The sequence below is a fragment of the Fringilla coelebs genome (genome assembly GCF_963513975.1).
Source record: "Fringilla coelebs genome assembly, chromosome: 3".
Lineage (NCBI taxonomy): Eukaryota > Metazoa > Chordata > Aves > Passeriformes > Fringillidae > Fringilla > Fringilla coelebs.
The window spans coordinates 58926959-58945267 of record NC_140030.1 but is presented as its reverse complement, the minus strand read 5'-3'; the positions used below and the strand labels follow the sequence as shown (position 1 = coordinate 58945267).

The window sequence follows — 18309 nt, the reverse complement described above, 5'->3', positions numbered from 1 at the left end:
GAGAGTTGTTGCCAGTCATGTTTTTCTGCTAATCCTTTGGGATGCCTCTTGGTTTAATCATGAGCCTCTGACCTCCTCTAAGGGCAAGAAGTCAGCCAGAGTGGCTGACCATATCAATTCATACTGCTACTTTATAATTCAGACTACATATTTTTAAATCGTTGCTGCAGTATGAAGGGTACACAGAGGAAATACTTTGAAATACTCAGTGAAATAATCTTAGTGCTAGAAATACTCTTACTGTTCCTTACTGCAAGCCGGCTCAAGCCCAAGGCACGGATCAAAGCACAGTTTCCAGGCTGCAGGCAGTCCCTGTTGGGAGCAGAGGTGCCTCTTTGGTGTGCCCAGATTTCCATTTGCAAGGCTCACCCCCGTGCCTGCCACAGCCCCCAGAGCTCCCAGAGTGGCCAGCAGGGGAAAGGGCTGAGTCAGCTCTGCTGCCAGCCCTGGGGAAGGTCTTCCAGCATTCCAGGGGTACCATCACGTGTTTGTTTTGTAATCAGAGCTCCCAGCGTTTTGTGGGCAAGATTCTTCTTCTTTTTTTTTTTTTTTTTTTCAGATTAAATTGCATCCAATGGCCTGTTTAAAAACAGTATTAATAAAAAACTGAATGTTTTGTTTATAACCAAGCACTCAACCTCCCCACCCAACATTCCTTAAAAAAAAAAAAAAAAAAAGCCCAAATCATTTCACAAAAACGCCAAATTATAACCAAAATTATAGAAGATACACCTAACCTGGAGCTGAAACCTCTCCAGCCCCCAGTTTGGTGAGAATTCCTGGTCTCCAGTCCCATCCCCAGCATTACCAGAAGCCATCTGACGCTTGGATTCTCTACCTGGAACCTGTTTGGAGGCCACTGGCTCACACTTTGCAATCTTCTTTGTGTTGTTTCTCCTACTTATCCAAAGTGTAAGTAGTCACAGGGGAAAAAATGAAATAACATATCTCAACTGTTTTATTTGTTCCCTTCTGAAAATAAGGGGTTTTCATTGTCTCCAGGCTGATTAGCTGACTTTAAAACTGACAGAAAAGTAAACTATTTTGTTCAAACACATTTTGTTTCATAGATTTTTTTCTGACTCAGTTATTCCTTACTAATTATGAGTGCAATCTAATAAACTCATCTGCCTTCCAGAAAAAAAAAAAAGTATTTCCATAGAGGATTCTCACTTGTTTTGACAAAAAAAAACCCAAAATGAAATCTTCCATTTGAAAAGGATTATCTTTGAACATTCTTTCCAGTTTCTATTCTGGCAAGCTATCATTTTGTTTATTTTCCACATAGTTAACTTTTTTTTTTCTATGCTTCAGTGATACAAGAAATCCCTTTTCTCTAATTTTCTAGATAATTTAATTTCATTTTGCTTCATTCTTCACCCTTTTTATTTTAGTGGGTCAAGAGAAAAAGTCAGAACCTGTAGTCTTAAAAAATACTTCTATTTCACATCAAAAATTTGGTAGAATTCATTACTTTTTCTCTCAAAATGTACCCGATTCCTTATCTGATAATTTTTTAATTAAAATCTAGTATGGCCTGGGTCATTAATATTTCCCTTCTCCTGCACCATCATAATGTGCAAAATAACCCAGTAACAGAACAGCTGTAGGAAATTGTGCATGATGCATACACCTACTGAAAATGTGAAAAAGAAAGCAAACTGCTTTATACTGTAATAATAAACTACAGAGCAACAGAAGTCAAAGACTAATTTAATGTGATCTGTCTTGATGCATCTTAATTCTAATTTAGCAAAGTACTTGAATACTTTTGCACTTAATTTCTTTGAGGAACCATGGTTCTACTACATTAATATTCTGATGCATGGTTCTGCTGTGTTGCAAATAGTGTATTATCAATAATATGATGCATGGGCAAAAATTTAGTTCCATGTACTTTAATACACTTTTGGCACAATAACACATTTTTCTATCTGCTTTGTGATTTTATTTTTACTGTGTTTATAACATGTAAATAATTTCACTTTAATATCTACAATTGCAACACTTTAATTTGCTGAGTTTTGCCTTGACACTTAGTGAAGCTTTCACTGGAGTTAGTTGAGCTGTTGTTTGGAGAAAAAAAATGTAGTTCTGTAGCCCTACTGTTCTGTGAGTTAACATATATTATTTCTATTTCAGAATGCATTCTATTGATAAATCAAGAATTTGATCTACTTTACCACAACAAAAGAGTAATTATGAACAGATAGTAAACTCTTAATCCCACACTTTTTTTTAATACAGACAAACCTAATAAAAATAACCTATGGGAAGAGGGGTGTCTGCTGACACAACCTTAATAACACACTTGCGACGCCTGTCTTGGAATGAATGCATCTTGGTTTAAAAAGAAGAAAACATTTGAAACAAATGTTCAAAACATTCATAAGCCTCTTCAAATTTTTCTCCCAAAAGAAAGACTTACTTCAATGCTGTATGGAATAAGCCTTAGAAAAAAGTGAAAGTCAGTTTTTTCAGGGCTTACTTAAATTAAATCACCTGAATTTGTTCAAATCAAATTGCTTCTTATTAATCTATCTATTTATTTATTTATTTTCCTTTGGCTAAATGGAGAAATATGTCAGTGCTCTTCCAAAAGTAAAGCGAATACAGGGAATATTAGTAGTCAGATAATAGGTCACATTCCTTTGTGAACATGGTGAGCATTAATACTTCAGAAAATACAGATCTACTAGGTTAAAAAAAAAAAAAAGCATTAGAAAACCTTTATTCCTCATTCTGGCTTAACATGCAAACCACTATTCAAGCATTGCTGTGAGCTTCATGGGAGAATCTGCCTGGTTTGAAATGATCAGAGACCCATGCTGGTGTCTCCTGTGGGGCTGGAACTCCACTGCTGGTGCCAGGGCTGCTCACAGGGTGGCAGGGACGAGGCTCATGGGCCTGCCAGGAGACTTCAAGTCTCATTGCAGACATCAGGAAATCATTTTACAATGCGACCTTACTTTATATTTGTCACTCTCAGAGACTATTTCTTAATGTTATCAATGTATTATCCAGGCTGAGTGGACCTGAATTTGTAATGCAATTTACTTAACTTTCAAAATACAGTAAATCATGTTTTGTATGATATTTATTAATGTGGATGAAGAAAATGGGTTTTGTTCTTTAATAATAAATCAAAAAGAAGCTCCAATAAAACCAACAAAACACAAAGTGAAACTACTTGTATTATCTCAAAATGAATTAAAAATTATTGTATCCTTTTCCACCCGCTAAATCCTCAATCAACATATCATGCCTAAAAATTACATTTCATCCAGCCTTGAACACTTCCAGGGATGGAGCATCCACAACTTCTCTGTGCAACCTGTGCCTCACTACCCAGACAAAAAAGAATTTTTTCTTAATATCTAATTTAAACCTGCTCTCTTTCAGTTCGAAGTCATTCCCCCCAAAACAATGTTACATTTCAAAACAAAAAATTAAATTGCTTTCAATCCAGTTAGCCACAAGAGCGTAAGAATTTATGCAAGATTTATTTCTGTCTTCTCAAATGACTGATTTTACAAAAGCTTGAGTGTTTATTTCTTTATTTTACGGCAAGTCGATGAGAAACAATTCTTCAGAAGCCAATGAAATAAAAATATGTTTTGAGTCCCCAGCCAGATACTGAGATTACCACTCTTACTTGAAAAAGTGTCATTTTTCTTAAAATAGTGTGTTCAGTTTTAGTGAGTGGGTCATCATTTGCTGAGATACTGTAGAAAGCCCACAAATGGTCAAGACAAAAATAAGAAAGGCATCTTTACTGTTCTACACAACCATACAAAACATATAATGGGAAAACTAAAACCACAGAATCTAGTTTGAATCTTGTGCTGTTAAAACAGATTTATTGTCTATATTTCTTCTTAAAAAATCATGACGTTTAACAACACTCAGAACGCAGTTTTTACTACTAAGAGGTAGTTTTGTACACCTCATCATCACTTCTCTGAAAATAAACACTTTAGTAGTTCAGCTATTTTCTGTAGTGAACAAGAATTCTAAAATAATTTTTCTTTTACCCTGAAGAATTGCCACTGCAGATTAATTGCCCAGGTAGCTGGAAGCAAACTTTTCAAGACATCATGACCAAGGCCAACACTCAATTTTACCAAATATATCTATATGAGGCACGTGACAGGACCCTGTGAGAAAGCCTTTGCTGCAAAAAATGAAATTTTTTGTTTTGTCATACAAGCAGACAAAAGAAAACCACAGAAGAAAAAAAATCTCTTGTTCCAAAATTGACATAATCCTCTAACTTGCAGATACTCGTCATGAAGCTGAAGCCCTCATGTGTAAAAATGCAGAGATGTCCCAGGTGGCAAGAAGAACAGCAGCAGAACAACGCCTACTTGATTTCATCCTTGTCATCTAGAGGTAAAACACAAGGAATGCCGCTGAAGCAGGCATCCAGTAACTTCTCAAAACTGTGAGCTGACCTTGGCTGACCCATGACTTCAACACCTCTGCGCTGTAACTCGAGGGCATTGTTGATGTGCTGCCTGTCATTTCCAAAACTGAAGTATTGAGCTGCCCAGGGATTTTCTGTTTGCCATCTCCAGGCTGCTGGCTTGACTCTGCCCATTCCAATCAGTCTCTCTGTTGAAGTTCTAAAAATCAGCCCTAGCTGGTAACTCTAGAGTAGGGAACAGAAATAGGGATCTGTTTTCTGCCGATGTCCAGCAGGTAAGGAAGCAAACAGAAAATTTTCCTGTGTTCCATCTCCATTCAGTGAAGAAGCTGGACGTTTCTTTGCTGCTCCTCTGGGGTCCTTGCCACGTCCTTGAGGCAGACACAGGGGAAGAAGTGGTGCTGATGGGAGTGAATCAGCCCTTCAAGGCGTGAAATGATTTCATAGTCAGGAAGAGCCAGGCTGGCAATGTCGAGGCCCAGCATCCGCGAGACCACCTCTCGGAAATCTGCCAGCTGCCAGGGCAAACAGAAAGGAATAGATCAAATAGGGAGCAAAGGAGATGTCAGGGAAAACATGTACATATAGGCATATGTACAGGCACCAGTGTTATCAGTGCTAAATATAGGCATTTCAGCTGTTGCTCAATACAGAGAGCAGAAGAGGACAGAAACAACCCTTTGGGGCATACATCAAATCACAAAACACAAACAGCTGAGATGTCAAGTGTCTCAAACACAAAACAGCTTTCAAGTGTTTCTTTAGTATCTTTCACAAGCATATCTTCCCTGCTGACTCAACTCCAAAAACTGAGGAAGACACACTTTTACTTGACCCAGACGACCAAAAACTCTACAAACTGCAAACTCTGGTGGGCACTTCCCAGAGCAGAGGTTGTTGCTTGTCCTTGACCACCATCTGCCACCTCCCCCTCTATCTGGCACTTTCTTGAGAAAAAAGAAAGGAGGAGATTAGAAGAAAGGTGGAAGTTTTTGGCACATCCTGCAGTCTGACTTTGATTTGAATCAGGATGCAGCCCAAATTCAAGATGCAGCTTAAGAAAATGCGTGTTTCTCTTCTGTGCATAGCTGCTGAAATGTCATAGGAATAGTATTTGGTAAAGTAATTAATTAAAGACACCAGCTTTCTCTCTGCAGCTCCAAATGGACAGACATCCACAAGTGGCTGTCATCACTGCTGATTTACTCTTCTCAACTCACGATATGTATCATTATCAAACTTCAAGGCCTCTTGAACAGCCAATAAATTACACAGAAAATGACAAATGCCTTAATACTCCTTATCAACACATAAAAGAGGAAAACATTACTATTTGAGGAAATATGCTTTTCTTGCTCTCTATTTGAATACCAAGATCCCCATTCCCAAGCACGAAAGAGACTCAAAATGCCACAAAATCAGAGCCATTAAGAAACTGGACTCATGTTCTGTGTGGCAACATCTTCACTCCACCAATCATGCCAAGGGCCAAGGATGAGGAGAAGATGGAGAGTCCTGAAAGGTCTCCAACCCCAAGAACACTCTGCAGAATTCTAAAGCAGTTAACTCTGTGAGGAAAAGGGTTTGCAGCTTTCCTGAAAACAAGGTCTCAGTTTCTAAGACTTTACCAAAGGCAGTTTGTTTCAAACCCTGAGGACCTGCCATCCATTCAGAAACACCAATACATGGAAACCAATACAGAACAGAGCTGAGGTCTGGGGTCCTCAGCACAAGACAGACATGGACCTGTTAGAACAGCTCCCAAGGAGAGCTGCACAGAGGATCAGGGGGCTGAAGAACTTCTTACATGAAGTCAGGCTGAGAGAGCTGGGGTTGTTCAGCCTGGAGAAGAGAAGGCTCCAGGGAGACCTTATAACAGCCTTCCAGAACTTGAAGGGGGGTACAAAAATAAAACAAAACAAAACAAAAAACAAACAAAAAAAAAAAAAAAGGGAGAGCAACACTTTACACAAGCATATAGGGATAGGAGAAGGGAGAAGTCTAAAACTTTAGTCTAAATCTAAAAGAGGAGAGATTTAGATTAGACATTAGGGAGAAGTTCTTTTCTGGGAGGGTAGTGAGACACTGGACACAGGTTTGCCCAGGGAACTCATGGTGTCCCATTCCCAGAAGTGTTCAAGGTCAAGCTGAATGGGGTTTTGAACAGTCTGGTCTAGTGGAAGGTATTCCTGCCCGTGGGAGGTGTGTTGTAAGTAGATTGTCATTTAGGTCCCTTCCAATCCAACCCATTCCATTATTCTGTGATTTGAGAATTCAGTCCCAACTATCTGTATTAGGCAGTGGGATGTCCTGAATCAAATGTTGGAGCAACATTACACCAAAACCCCAAAGTTGCCATATATTATATTCTACACTAGTTCAGGAGGTCACTGATGAGGGGTCTGGCAGTGTGCTAGGCAAGCTTCTTTAGCAGAAGCTAAAGAGTTTTTAAAACACCTGGATCACAGATAGGATAAAGAGGCAACAAAGCTGGAATTTGTTTCCATACAGACTTTACATTGAAAGATCAAGGCAGCTTTCTGCAAAGATCCAGCCTTCGGATGAAGGAGAGAAATAAACATCACTAAAGACTCAAACACAAAGGTATGCTGCAGACAACAACACTCCTGCCAAATTTTCTTTGCACCTTCCATTCAGTGAGCAAAATTATCAGAAGTAAAATACAGGAAATTAATGCAACTTGGAGCATAAACCCAAGATATTGGGGTTTGAGGAAATAAAAAGCAGGTGCTATATTTTATTTTCACACTGTAACTACAAGAAGGTAGAAAGGATCTTATTCCAACAGAAAGAGAACAAAAAGAAAAGCACAAACAATATTCCAAGAATATTCAAGTGTTTTGAAACACCTTGAATTCAGATGGTAAAATGTCAGCATTTGTACTTGTGCTTTTAGCACAATACTCAATGTATGACTCCATGGAATAATTTCCTGCATATAATTAATATCTTCTTCTCCTCTGTGCCAGATGCTTTGTTTCCTCATGAGATGTATGAATAAATTAAATCTTCCTTTCAAATTTATAACCTCTGTTATAAAACAAAACAGGGTTAAAGATTTCCAGGTGAAAAAAAAAGATTCCCAGGTGGTTGGTCTTCTCTCCACATCAATAAAAAAATATTTTTCTTGACTAATTTTCTGAAATAGCATTCTTAAAATTCATCCAGAGTCATTGTTAAGGCCAACATGTGCCATAATTTTTTTAGCTGGGAAATCTAATTAAGTTCTAGGGAGAGAGGGGTGTTTCTTGTATTCTCCAACATTCTTTGAATTTGTGGCCTATACACAGAAACACAGCCTTGTTGCATCATTTAGGTTGGATAGAACCTTTAAGACCATCAAGTCCAACTCCTAACCTGCATTGCAAACCCTGTCTAGGTGTCTTTCAAATACCTTTAGGACTGGTGACTCAACCACTCCCCTGAGCAGCTTGTTTCAATGCCTGACTATGCTTTCAGTTTATAAATTTTGCCTAATATTCAGTCTAAACTCCCTCCCCTTCCCCCCCAGCACAACTTGGGGCTGCTTCCTTTCATCCTGTCCCTTAGTCTTGTTGAATCTCTTACAAGGAGAAAGCGCAAGAGATGGATGTGTGAGAAACAAAAGGAAACAGATGAGAAGGTGGTAAGTTTTATACCTATGATATTTGGGAAAAGGCATACCTTAAGAGAGATACTAGGATTTTACAGCATTTTAATACTTCTCCGAAAGGTAATGACGTTATATTTTGCGATGAGCAAAGAAAATAACGCCTGTATTTATAATTCTCTTGCAAAACTTGCAGTATAACTTTGCAATCACACCTGTCACTGTGGCTCACAAGTGTGAGCTAAAATTTCCTTGTTTGATAATGTTCGGAACAGTTTAAAGCACAGCTGGATAGCTACTCCAGATATACCATTTTCCTACACTCTAGGGAACATTTGACCTAGCACTTGTCTAATACCTACGCACCCACCTGTCTCTCTCTTTTTGCTAGTTCTGCAAGGGTTGTTTGAAGCACCTTCATCTCGCTGGTAACTGCTTCTAACATATTTTTGTTCTTTTCTCTATCTTCAGTAGCTTTACGCTCCTTTAAAAGAAGTTCTGATTTGGCAGATCTAAGTTGTTTCTCAGCTTTTTCTTTCATTTTTTCCAATTTGTCTTGAGATTTACTGAGTTCCTCTATTGTTCGGTTCTGCTCCAAAGTTTTGATCTGCAGTAAGATAAGGAAGTGTTGAATTTGTCATACTTTTTCATCTAACTTGAGCAAACAATAAAAATATCAGGAGTGATCACAGATAAGCACTTGAGTGTGGTTTCTTTGGGGTTCTTCATTAAATCATCACATGTGCATGTGAACTGAAAAGTTATTTAAGGAGACATTTTGTTAATTGTATTTCAACACAATTAACAAAAAGATTTTTCCTTCAAAGACAGTTAATTCTCCACAGGTTTTGTGAAGGAAGGTATCTGGACAGAAAAGAAAATCCACAGTGAAGGTTCACTCTCTTCCCTGGATAAAGAGTACTAAAAAGAGTTGTCAAATGTTTTGCTGGTAAAAATAGCCTGAAAATTTACATTGCGCTTAGCAGATGCTACTTAGCATATAAAGACAAATTGAAAAATACTCAAAATATTGTAGTATTATATTTGGTTTTGCCACCTAGATTTGAGCAGTTCTCCATGAACACATTTATTTTAAATTAAACCCAGCTGTATCCAACTGGAATAGAAGAATGGATAGAAGTACAAATGTAATCCTTTAACTCACCTTAAGTTCACTGGTTTCAGACAGCTTGGCTTTGAGATCAGTATTTGTTTCCCTTGCCAGATCAAGCTGCTTCTGTAGCCTCTCTATCATCTTATGTAACTTTCTGACAGCAAGATTGGCCTCATCCCTTTCCACAGCTAAGGCAGCCCTTACTTGCTTCTCTTCTTCCAGCTGGGTTATTTTCTGCCGCAGAAGGTTCATGTGCAGCTCTTGGCTTTCGAGTTTTTCTTTCTGAGCCTTCAACTTGATTTCCAAACACAAGGACATTTCAAAAAATAAATGTGAGAGACCGTGGTACTACATAATCGCAAATTTAATCCTCGTGTTGCATTTATAACCTGAACTCCTTTTCCTCTCTTGAAAACTTTGTGAAGAAGTATGAGCAAATATACCCTAACTTGATACTCCTTGTATTACAAATTCATTGTCCTTCTCTATTGTTTTAAACCTCAAACAGACCCAATTCACAGCTCTATACCAGTCTGACAAGCCTAAACCCAAAAGATTTTCCTATGTCATAACAGGATGACAGAGGGTTGTTTGACCAAATTTGAACATCCTTGTTCCTGTAGGAACAACTGAATGAAGGAACAGTTCTTGTTGTAAACGTTGCAATTCTTGGTGAAGAACAACCAAGACCCTACCAGTTTCTAGAGAAGTTTGTGTAATGTGCCTCCCTCCTTGGGAGATCCCTTTAGATTTAAATATTACTGGCAGTTGTTTACAGAACCAAAAATGCGTATTAAAAAGTAGACAAATATACAGATATAATCATCCATAACTTCATTGTTTTTTCTTAAGAAGTTGTGAAAAGCAGTATTGTGTTCAACTGACTGGTAAGTTTAGTCATTTCAATATGCAGTCTTTTTGCACAGTTTGCAAACATTCAATATCTTCTTTTTATGTCATGGATATCTTTGAAATTCCTTGCACATATACAGTCTCCTGCCTCTAGCAAACCACTACAGGCATATGTTTATCTTTGAATGGTATGTCTCTTTTGCATACCTTCCTTCTGAGGCTGTATGCTACAGTCTTGTTCTCAACCACTGCATCCCCTTCCAGTTTCACCAACTGCTCCACCCGGGCCAGAATTACATCCATAGTCATGTCAAATCCAACCTCTGCTGCTAGACTGTCCAGCTTCATCTTCTCATTAAGTTGCTCCAGAAATTTCAGGTACTAAGATGTGGGAAAGTGGGCAGCAGAATAATAAAATTTCATTAAAAGTCATGAAGTACAATTATAAAGCAATCCCCACTATCACAGCAGCCAACAATATGTACAAGTACACTATAGGAAATAATATACTGAAAGGGTGTAGTTGGGCACACTCCTGACACAACTGCAAATTCTCCCTATGTCCTTTTTTAGCCAACACTTGCTTTGTCTATAAATCCCTAGATCTATATATTTATCTTCTTAGCAAGAAAAATTGGGGTTTGCTTCTCTGCAGCAACAGGTAGGTCCCTGCTTTTGAGTCCAGTTCCTGTCTGGAGCTCTGTTGTTTTACACAGCTGTGCATGGGCAGGGAGAAGTCAGAATGGGCAGCTGTGTCCTGACTAATACTGCAAGTGCTGGGATTTCCCCATACTGAGAGCTCTCAAACAGGGGGAACTGGTACCAGTGATGCCATGAATGACATGCTATGTAGTCTGAGGAGATGCAGGAATGTTAACAGAGTCAGCCTTCAGCCCTTCTTTGGAACAGCAAGGTTTAGAGATAAGTTACTGGTTTACAAATAGCTTTTAAGGTTATTTTAATTGCATCTCCATCTGGTTTACTGATGTGAACACATACAGATATCAAAGAGTATTCAATCCAATTTTTCCTTCTTTCATCCTGCCCTACCAGCTCTTTAAAAATTGCTTTAATCTCTTGCTCGCAATTAGCTTCTCTTGCAAAATCCAAAGCCCTCCTTCTCACTAAGAACTGTTTCCCTTTGTTTCCTCTTACTTCTGGTGCAAACCATTATCTTTGCACAGAACCAACAAAATAAATAAAAAGAAAAAAAAAACCAAAACACCAACAAACCAGTTTCACCATTTGTTCATTACCAAGAATACCTTTTGTTCCATGACATTTCTGATTCAAAAAATTAAAAACAGCAGCAGAAGAGGAAAGCACTGAAGTTACTCATTGACAGAAAAAAAACCACAAAAAAGATCTCTTCATTGCAACAAAATGTAGGGAATAATTTAAGAATCTAGGGCCACATGTTATTCACAGAGGAAGCAAAGCAGAAGTAACAGCTCCTTTTCCTGGTTTTCTCCCAATGTGATGGATGCCTCATTCAAAAAACTTATTTTATCATAGTCTAAGGCAAAATAAATAGCACAAAACTGTTGATTCCTCTAAGCACTAATCCTGACCTGGCAACGTGCTGCAACTTTGCTTTTCATAGCTGTAGTGTTTGGCTTTCCAGGTACTATGTCATGTTTCAAACTCTTTGGTATGTGAATGAGTTCTAGGCTGTGTTCATTCATACAATTAGACAAAAAACCTAGTAGTCGCAATTGCCTAATCATATAAAAGAATCAAAGATGCCAGACAAGATCTTGAGAGATTGCAGACCAGATGATGTTTTAGAGAAAGACAAAGATGAGAGAAATTTTGAGATCTGAGAATAATTGAAGGACTTCTGATGGGGTAGTGACAGGGACTTCTTTTAAGCTGCTTTTGGGGTGTAATTTGGTTTTGGGGTTTTTTTTTTGCTTGGTGGGTTTGGTTTTTTTTGGGCGGTGTTTAGGATTTTTGTTTGTTTTGTTTCACAGTAATGAACTCAAAAGCTTAGCTACATCTTCCAGTGGTTGTTTAAAGAAAAGGTATTATTACTCCCTACATCATGTCTGACTTTGCTATTTCACATTACTTGCAGTGCTCCAGTAGACCAAAGCAATACAATGAGCTGTGTCTCTGCCTTTAGTGACTTCCATTCAAAAGTAAATAATGTGTGCAACTACTTTTTGTTTCTCAAGCTTCAAACCATCTTGCATCAGGTCTCCATTTAATAATTCCTCTTCCAAGTGCTTCAGTTGATCGTGGAAATTCTCAGAACATTTTTCAGCTTTCCTGCTCCTCTCCAGGGCTTCATGGTACAATCTGGTCTGATTTTCCAAAGCTTTAGTCAATTTAGCTAATTGGGTTTCAAGCTGAGATACCATCTAGGGAGCAAGCAAAACAACAAAGCATATGGGGTTAGATGGGAATGCTAGAAAGATATGAAAGATAAATCAACAAATTATTAAAAATAGGGCAAAATATCTATTTTTAAAATATATGCATTTTAAAAGTCAAAAAGAAAAATCTGTAACCACCACCAAAAAATTGCAGAAGTGGAGACACCCAAAAATGAATGGCAGATACTATAAATAAGATGAGTCAAATACAATTACTTTGTATTAAAAAATCAATACTAAGTAATTCAGACACAAAATTTCCAAAGATGTGGGCGCAGCAGCAATGCCTGGCAGTCAGCTATCATTCCTTGAAATAAGCCAAAGAAATCACTATTCTATTGAGGAGTTGATTAGAAAAAGCACATAAGTTATTCAGAAAATATATGCAGTATGTAGGGGAGAATGTTGATATGGATAATTAAGTCTCAGAGGAGTGTTTCCCAACTGGTAACTGTTAAGCAGTGTTCAAAAGATTGTGCTTTAAAAAATATTAATAATAATAATTTTTGTAATCTAGCCAGAGCCCAAGGATAAAAGGATAAATCTCAAAACAAGCAATTAGAACAATTTTGAAAAAATTTCTAATTCTTCACTGTTAACTTTACAACACCTGCATATAATGTAATGGATACTAAGTTGTAAACTATTTATAAATTAAATGCTTTAAAGTATCTGCCAAATACTGAAAGGCAGTTCTATGCACCATGTTGCTTGTTTCCCTCTGTATTCTTCTTACTGTCATATAATTATTTGGTTACATAGTTAACTATAGTGCATTTGAAACTCAGTGTTCAGATACTCATCTCCAAGCAGCCTCTTAATTTTAAGCATCTTGTTGGTTCCTGCTAATAAAATTAACAGTAAGTACACGGAGCTCTCATTAATTTTAATGGCACTGAAAGGTTTCCAACTCAAACAGCAATTAAATACAAACAGTTTGCTCCCAACTTGCCTAAAAACTCTGAGAAATTACTGATGCTCATGCAGTAGACAACACTAAACAATAATAAATCTGCAAGAACCCAGAAACATATTTGATGTGTTTTGCATTTCACATCACCCAGCAGGAACAAGAATTTTAGTGACCACAGATGCATTACTGCCAGGGAGCCTAGAGCCCCTTTATCAGGCTGCAGAGGGGGTTTTAGAGGCTTCAAAGATGCATAAATGTGAGAAAGGGAAGGACTATGCCACAGAAGCGGAGCAGAAGCTGTCATTTTAGGAGCCTGGGGCATCCTGGTGTAACTTTCATCCTTGGCTTCGGGATAAGCCACAAGGTAGGCATTTCCTAAGACAACATTGCATCTTGTTACCCACCCATGCCTAATCCATCATTTATGAAGGCTGCACTTTTGGTTGTGCAGTTCTGACCTCCCCAGCTTCTCATTTCTATGACTAATGCAGCTTGATCGGTCAACCCGCAAAATAAAAATCCCTTTCCTGCTTTTTGTTTTAATGTGGCTGTTGGATAATTTCAGACTACAACCATTTTACATGTGAACAAAGCAGGGTCTGAGTGTGGATCTGCAGGAGAGTAGGAAGGCTCTACAGAGGGATCTGGGCAGGCTGGATCAATGGGCTGATGCCAATGGATGAAGTTCAACAAGGCAAAGTGCCAGCTCCAAGTGCCAGGTCCTGCCCTTGGGTCACAACATTGCTGCAGGCTGGGCAGAGTGGCTGGGAATCTGCATGGGGGAAAAGGATGTGTGGGTGCTGGTGAACAGCTGGCTGAAACTGAGCCAGCAATGGGCCTAGGTAGGCAGGAAAGCCAATAACATGGGGTTTTTTTGGTATTTGTTTGGGTTTTTTTAAGTACTTTGCCAAAATGCACAGGATATTTTCAAGAACTATTTCCAGCCTTGGACAGAACACAGAACCATTTGCTGCTCGCATCAGCGGGAGAATTTCAAACTTTAGCAAGAATATTAAAGTTGGGTTTTCCTGGCATTTTGATTCACTTTCCCCCTGAGCTGCCCCTTCTCTACCTATACATTCAAACACACCTTTGCAAACCACCAGCCCAAATGCCTCAAGCCAGAGCCCTCCTTTTGCCTTCTTTGGGTGCTGAATAATGTTTAGCTGTAAGTGTAAAAACACATCTTTATTTTTAGGTGCAGGTTTTGAGGATTGGAGGGAGAGAAGTTGCCTCTGGCAACTCATCAATTATATCTGCTTTGAGAAAGAAGTTCTTGAAGTCACCATTGTAGCAGCAAATCCATACTTGTTCACAGGTTTTACTAAATCATAGCAACCAAACAGCCACTCTTGATGTCTGCTGGCACAGAAACCAAATGTCAGTGTTGTAACTGAAAGACCATTCCAACTCTTTTCTTCTTAACATCATCTATTAGTAATTTAATTTCTGAACTCTTCCTGTTTAGTAAAACATAGATGCTTTTCCCTTATTACCTTAAATCAATAGACAGCAAAATTAGAGTTTTCTGTAATTCCAAAACCTAAGCAGAAAGCACCAACACTCTACCAGATGAATAAAATTAAACAGAACCCAAAGACAATAAATACACACATGGGGCAAGTGCAGTAGCGGCTGACTTACTATTTCTTTATTCTTTTCTTTGCAATTTATTTCTTGGATCCTCTCCAAAATGGCCTTCTCAGAAGGTTTAACCATTGCAGATCCACAGCTGAGCAGGGTAGCAATTTCTTCTTTAAAAGCCTCTGAAGAGCTCTGAGCAGCCCTGACCTCTTCTCTGCTACTCTTCAAGCTTGCATCTAACTCACTGGAAGATTTCTTCAGATTGTGCAGCTCCTGCTTTGAGGTGTCCAAAGCTTTCTGGTTAACAGTCAGTTTCTCTTGGAGGTTTCTGATCTCCATCTCTAAACTCTGCCTCTTTCTTATAGCACTGTCAAGATCCTAAAGTGCATGAAATATTAAACAAGATTTTAGAATCAGTTATAAACCCTCTTCACAACACACAAATTAAGGAATAACTCAGGAGCAGGTACTGCAGACAGAGAAACTGGGACCCATATTCCTCATATTTGCTCAACATCAGGGTCTCATAGGGGAACTGCCACTAAAATTGATGAAAAGCTTAAGTCTGCTGTAATCACACTAAAGAGCAACCTCTTATATTGGTTTGCAAAAAAGAACACATAAGTAAAATTTTCAGGTGAATGAAACCAAATTTTTTATTGTAAAACTATTGAAACCTTACTTTTCCATCCGGACAATATGGGCTGAGAAACAAGCAGTGAAAAAGATGCATCACAAATAAAGCCAAAGTACTAAAACTGAGAGGGGAAAGGGTAGGATGGAATAGAATACTTAAGATGGAAGGGACCTGCAGTGATGACATCTCCAACTGCCTGACAATTCAGAGCTGACCAAAACCATGGACACAATCCCTGAACACAGCGATAAGAGCTGATCTCTGGGATCAGTTTATCTGACAAAAGTTTATGTGACAAAAATTACTGAGATTATTTATTCACAGAAATGAGAAGTGAGGGACCAGACAAACCAAGGCTTGGTTGGGAAAGGATAAAATATAGCCAATAGATATGTATCTATATCAGTTGTGTATAAATGTTGACCTAACAGGTCAGAGCAGACAGAATTGTGCATCCTGACCCATGACAACAAAATTAACCATGACAGAAAAAAAAAAAGAAAAATTATCATCTAAACATGAAGAAATGAAGTATTGTGTGTCTCTCCTTTCCCCAAAATACCAATATTAAGAGTGCTTGCACACACACATACAAGAAAAATATTTGCAGCAAGTCCAACCAAAAGTACAGCAAAGACCAGGTCTTCATTTCTCAGGTCACTTATTGATTGGGAAGAACAAATGGGAAAGAATATCATTCCACACATGACACAAAATTACTACAGAGGATGGAATATTTACAGAGAAGGACTGGATTCTTCTGGAGGTCTCAGTGATAAGTAGAGGCTCAGTAAGTGGACTGATGAGAGTTAAGATTGTGCACACTGGAGTTAGAGAAGTGTTCCTGGAGGAGTTATGAATATGGTGATTACTCAAGGGTCTCTCGGTGTCTGTGTGTGCTTGCTATGCTGTGGAGCACAGCATGTCATTTGTATTAATGGAATACCCGCCAATCAAGCAGTTAAATCTGAGAGCATTTCTGTAGATCAGCAGGGAGGGTGGCCAAAAAAAAGGAATTTGCAGGGTACTTTCAGAAAATAAAATACAAACATATGATACTAAAGCCACTAAAATTTTTAATAGCAGCAAAAAGGCAAACATGCAAAAACATAAATAAAAACAACCCCTGCCATTTAGGAAATTATTTGTTATTACACATTTCTGAAGTAATTTTAGAATTGTTTTAGAAACAAATGTTGGCCTGATTCCTTACCAAATTCTCTTTTTTATTCTAGACAAGTCCTATTAATAGAAAATTCCCACCTGTGCTCAGAACTACATAATGGTAATTACATCAAAGAATAAAGAGTCATTTATTTCAATTATAGTTTTCAGCAGCGTGTATTTTTCCTTTCAGAAAGGCAGTGCTAAAACGGTTTGCCAGTACCAGGGAGCTTACCTAATCACCATCTTGTTAAACTGTGAACGCCTGAAAACAAACATAGTTTATTAAAAAAAGCAAAGTCTAAAATAAAGAAATACAAGCCACCAAAGAGTGGCTGCAAAGTGTCCTGGCAGAAAAGGACCAGGGGGTGCTGGTCAGGAGCTGAACATGAGCCAGCTGTGCCCAGGTGGCCGAGAAGGCCGATGGCTCCCTGGCCTGGATCAGCAATGGTGCGGCCAGCAGGGGCAGGGCAGGGATGGCCTCCTGTCCTCAGCATGGGGAGGCTGCACCTCGAGGGCTGTGTCCAGCTCTGGGCCCCGCACTGCAGGGAGGACTGAGGGGCTCTGGTGACCAGAGAAGGGCAATGGAGCTGATGCAAGGTCTGGAGAGTGAGTCTGATGAGGAGGATCTGGAGGAGCAGGGGGTGTTTAACCTGGAGGAGGCTCAAGGGAGCCAGCCTTATCACTCTCTACAGCTGCCTGACAGGAGGCTGGAGACAGGTGGGGGTGAATTTCTTCTCCCAGTTAAGAAACATAGGAAATGGCCTTGAATTGTGGCCAGGGGAGGTTTAAATTGGATATTAGGAAAATATTCTTCATCAAAAGTGCTATGAAGCACTAGAACAGGCTGCCCAGGGAAGTAAGTGGTGGAGCCACCACCCCTGGAGACATACTTAGGGATATACAGGATATTAGGATGCAGGATACTGTATACAGGATACTTAGGGACATAGTTTAGTAGCAGGTTTGGCAGTGCTGGGTTAACAGTTGGACACCATGAACTTACAGGTCTTTTCCAACCTACATAATTCCATGATTCTATTAATACTGACACCCCAGTCATCAGCACACTCTCAAAAGACTAAATTCAACTATGTATACATTTACGAAAAATAGCCCACACCACATTAACAGTAATAATAAGGTAATAAAAGAATTTTCCAGATCAATTCTTACGCCAGCTGCACCTCCAGTTACTACTGTTAATGCCATGAAGATTGCAAACTAATTTGCTCTTATCTCCTGTCTTCTCAAATGATCGAATCTGGAAATATCTGTGATGCCTGCTGAAACCTGCCTCTAATATTTTCTTAATGACATCTTATTAAAAAAACAAACAAAAAAACCCAAACAAACACAAAATCCAGGTTCTGAGAAACTCATTCCTGAGAGAGAGAAGAGAAACCTAAAATCATTTGGCTGTTTCTACTACAATCTAAGTATTTTGGTATATTCAAAATGTAGCCATGTTTCACAAGTTCAATCAAATTCCTTAAATAAGGTTTTCATATGTTGATTAACTCTTTTCATAAAAATGGATTTATTTTAATATGTTTATATTGATTAGAAACTACTTAGATCTATTTTGTTCATTAACATAACAATATAAGCCAATATTGCATACTGAAGGG

General features: G+C 38.6%; 1 protein-coding gene across 1 annotated transcript in view; it reads right to left on the bottom strand.

Annotated features, from left to right (window-relative positions):
* Positions 1-4743: 4743 nt before the first annotated feature.
* Positions 4744-18309, bottom strand: part of CCDC170 (coiled-coil domain containing 170) — a gene marked incomplete at both ends in the record, with an annotated part of 29306 nt that continues 15740 nt past the window's right edge. The window contains 6 exons of the mRNA XM_084201539.1: positions 4744-4941; positions 8407-8643; positions 9202-9444; positions 10210-10383; positions 12165-12365; positions 14938-15255. Of these exons, the coding sequence (XP_084057665.1) occupies positions 4744-4941; positions 8407-8643; positions 9202-9444; positions 10210-10383; positions 12165-12365; positions 14938-15255 (1371 nt within the window). The remainder of the gene's footprint in view (positions 4942-8406; positions 8644-9201; positions 9445-10209; positions 10384-12164; positions 12366-14937; positions 15256-18309) is intronic.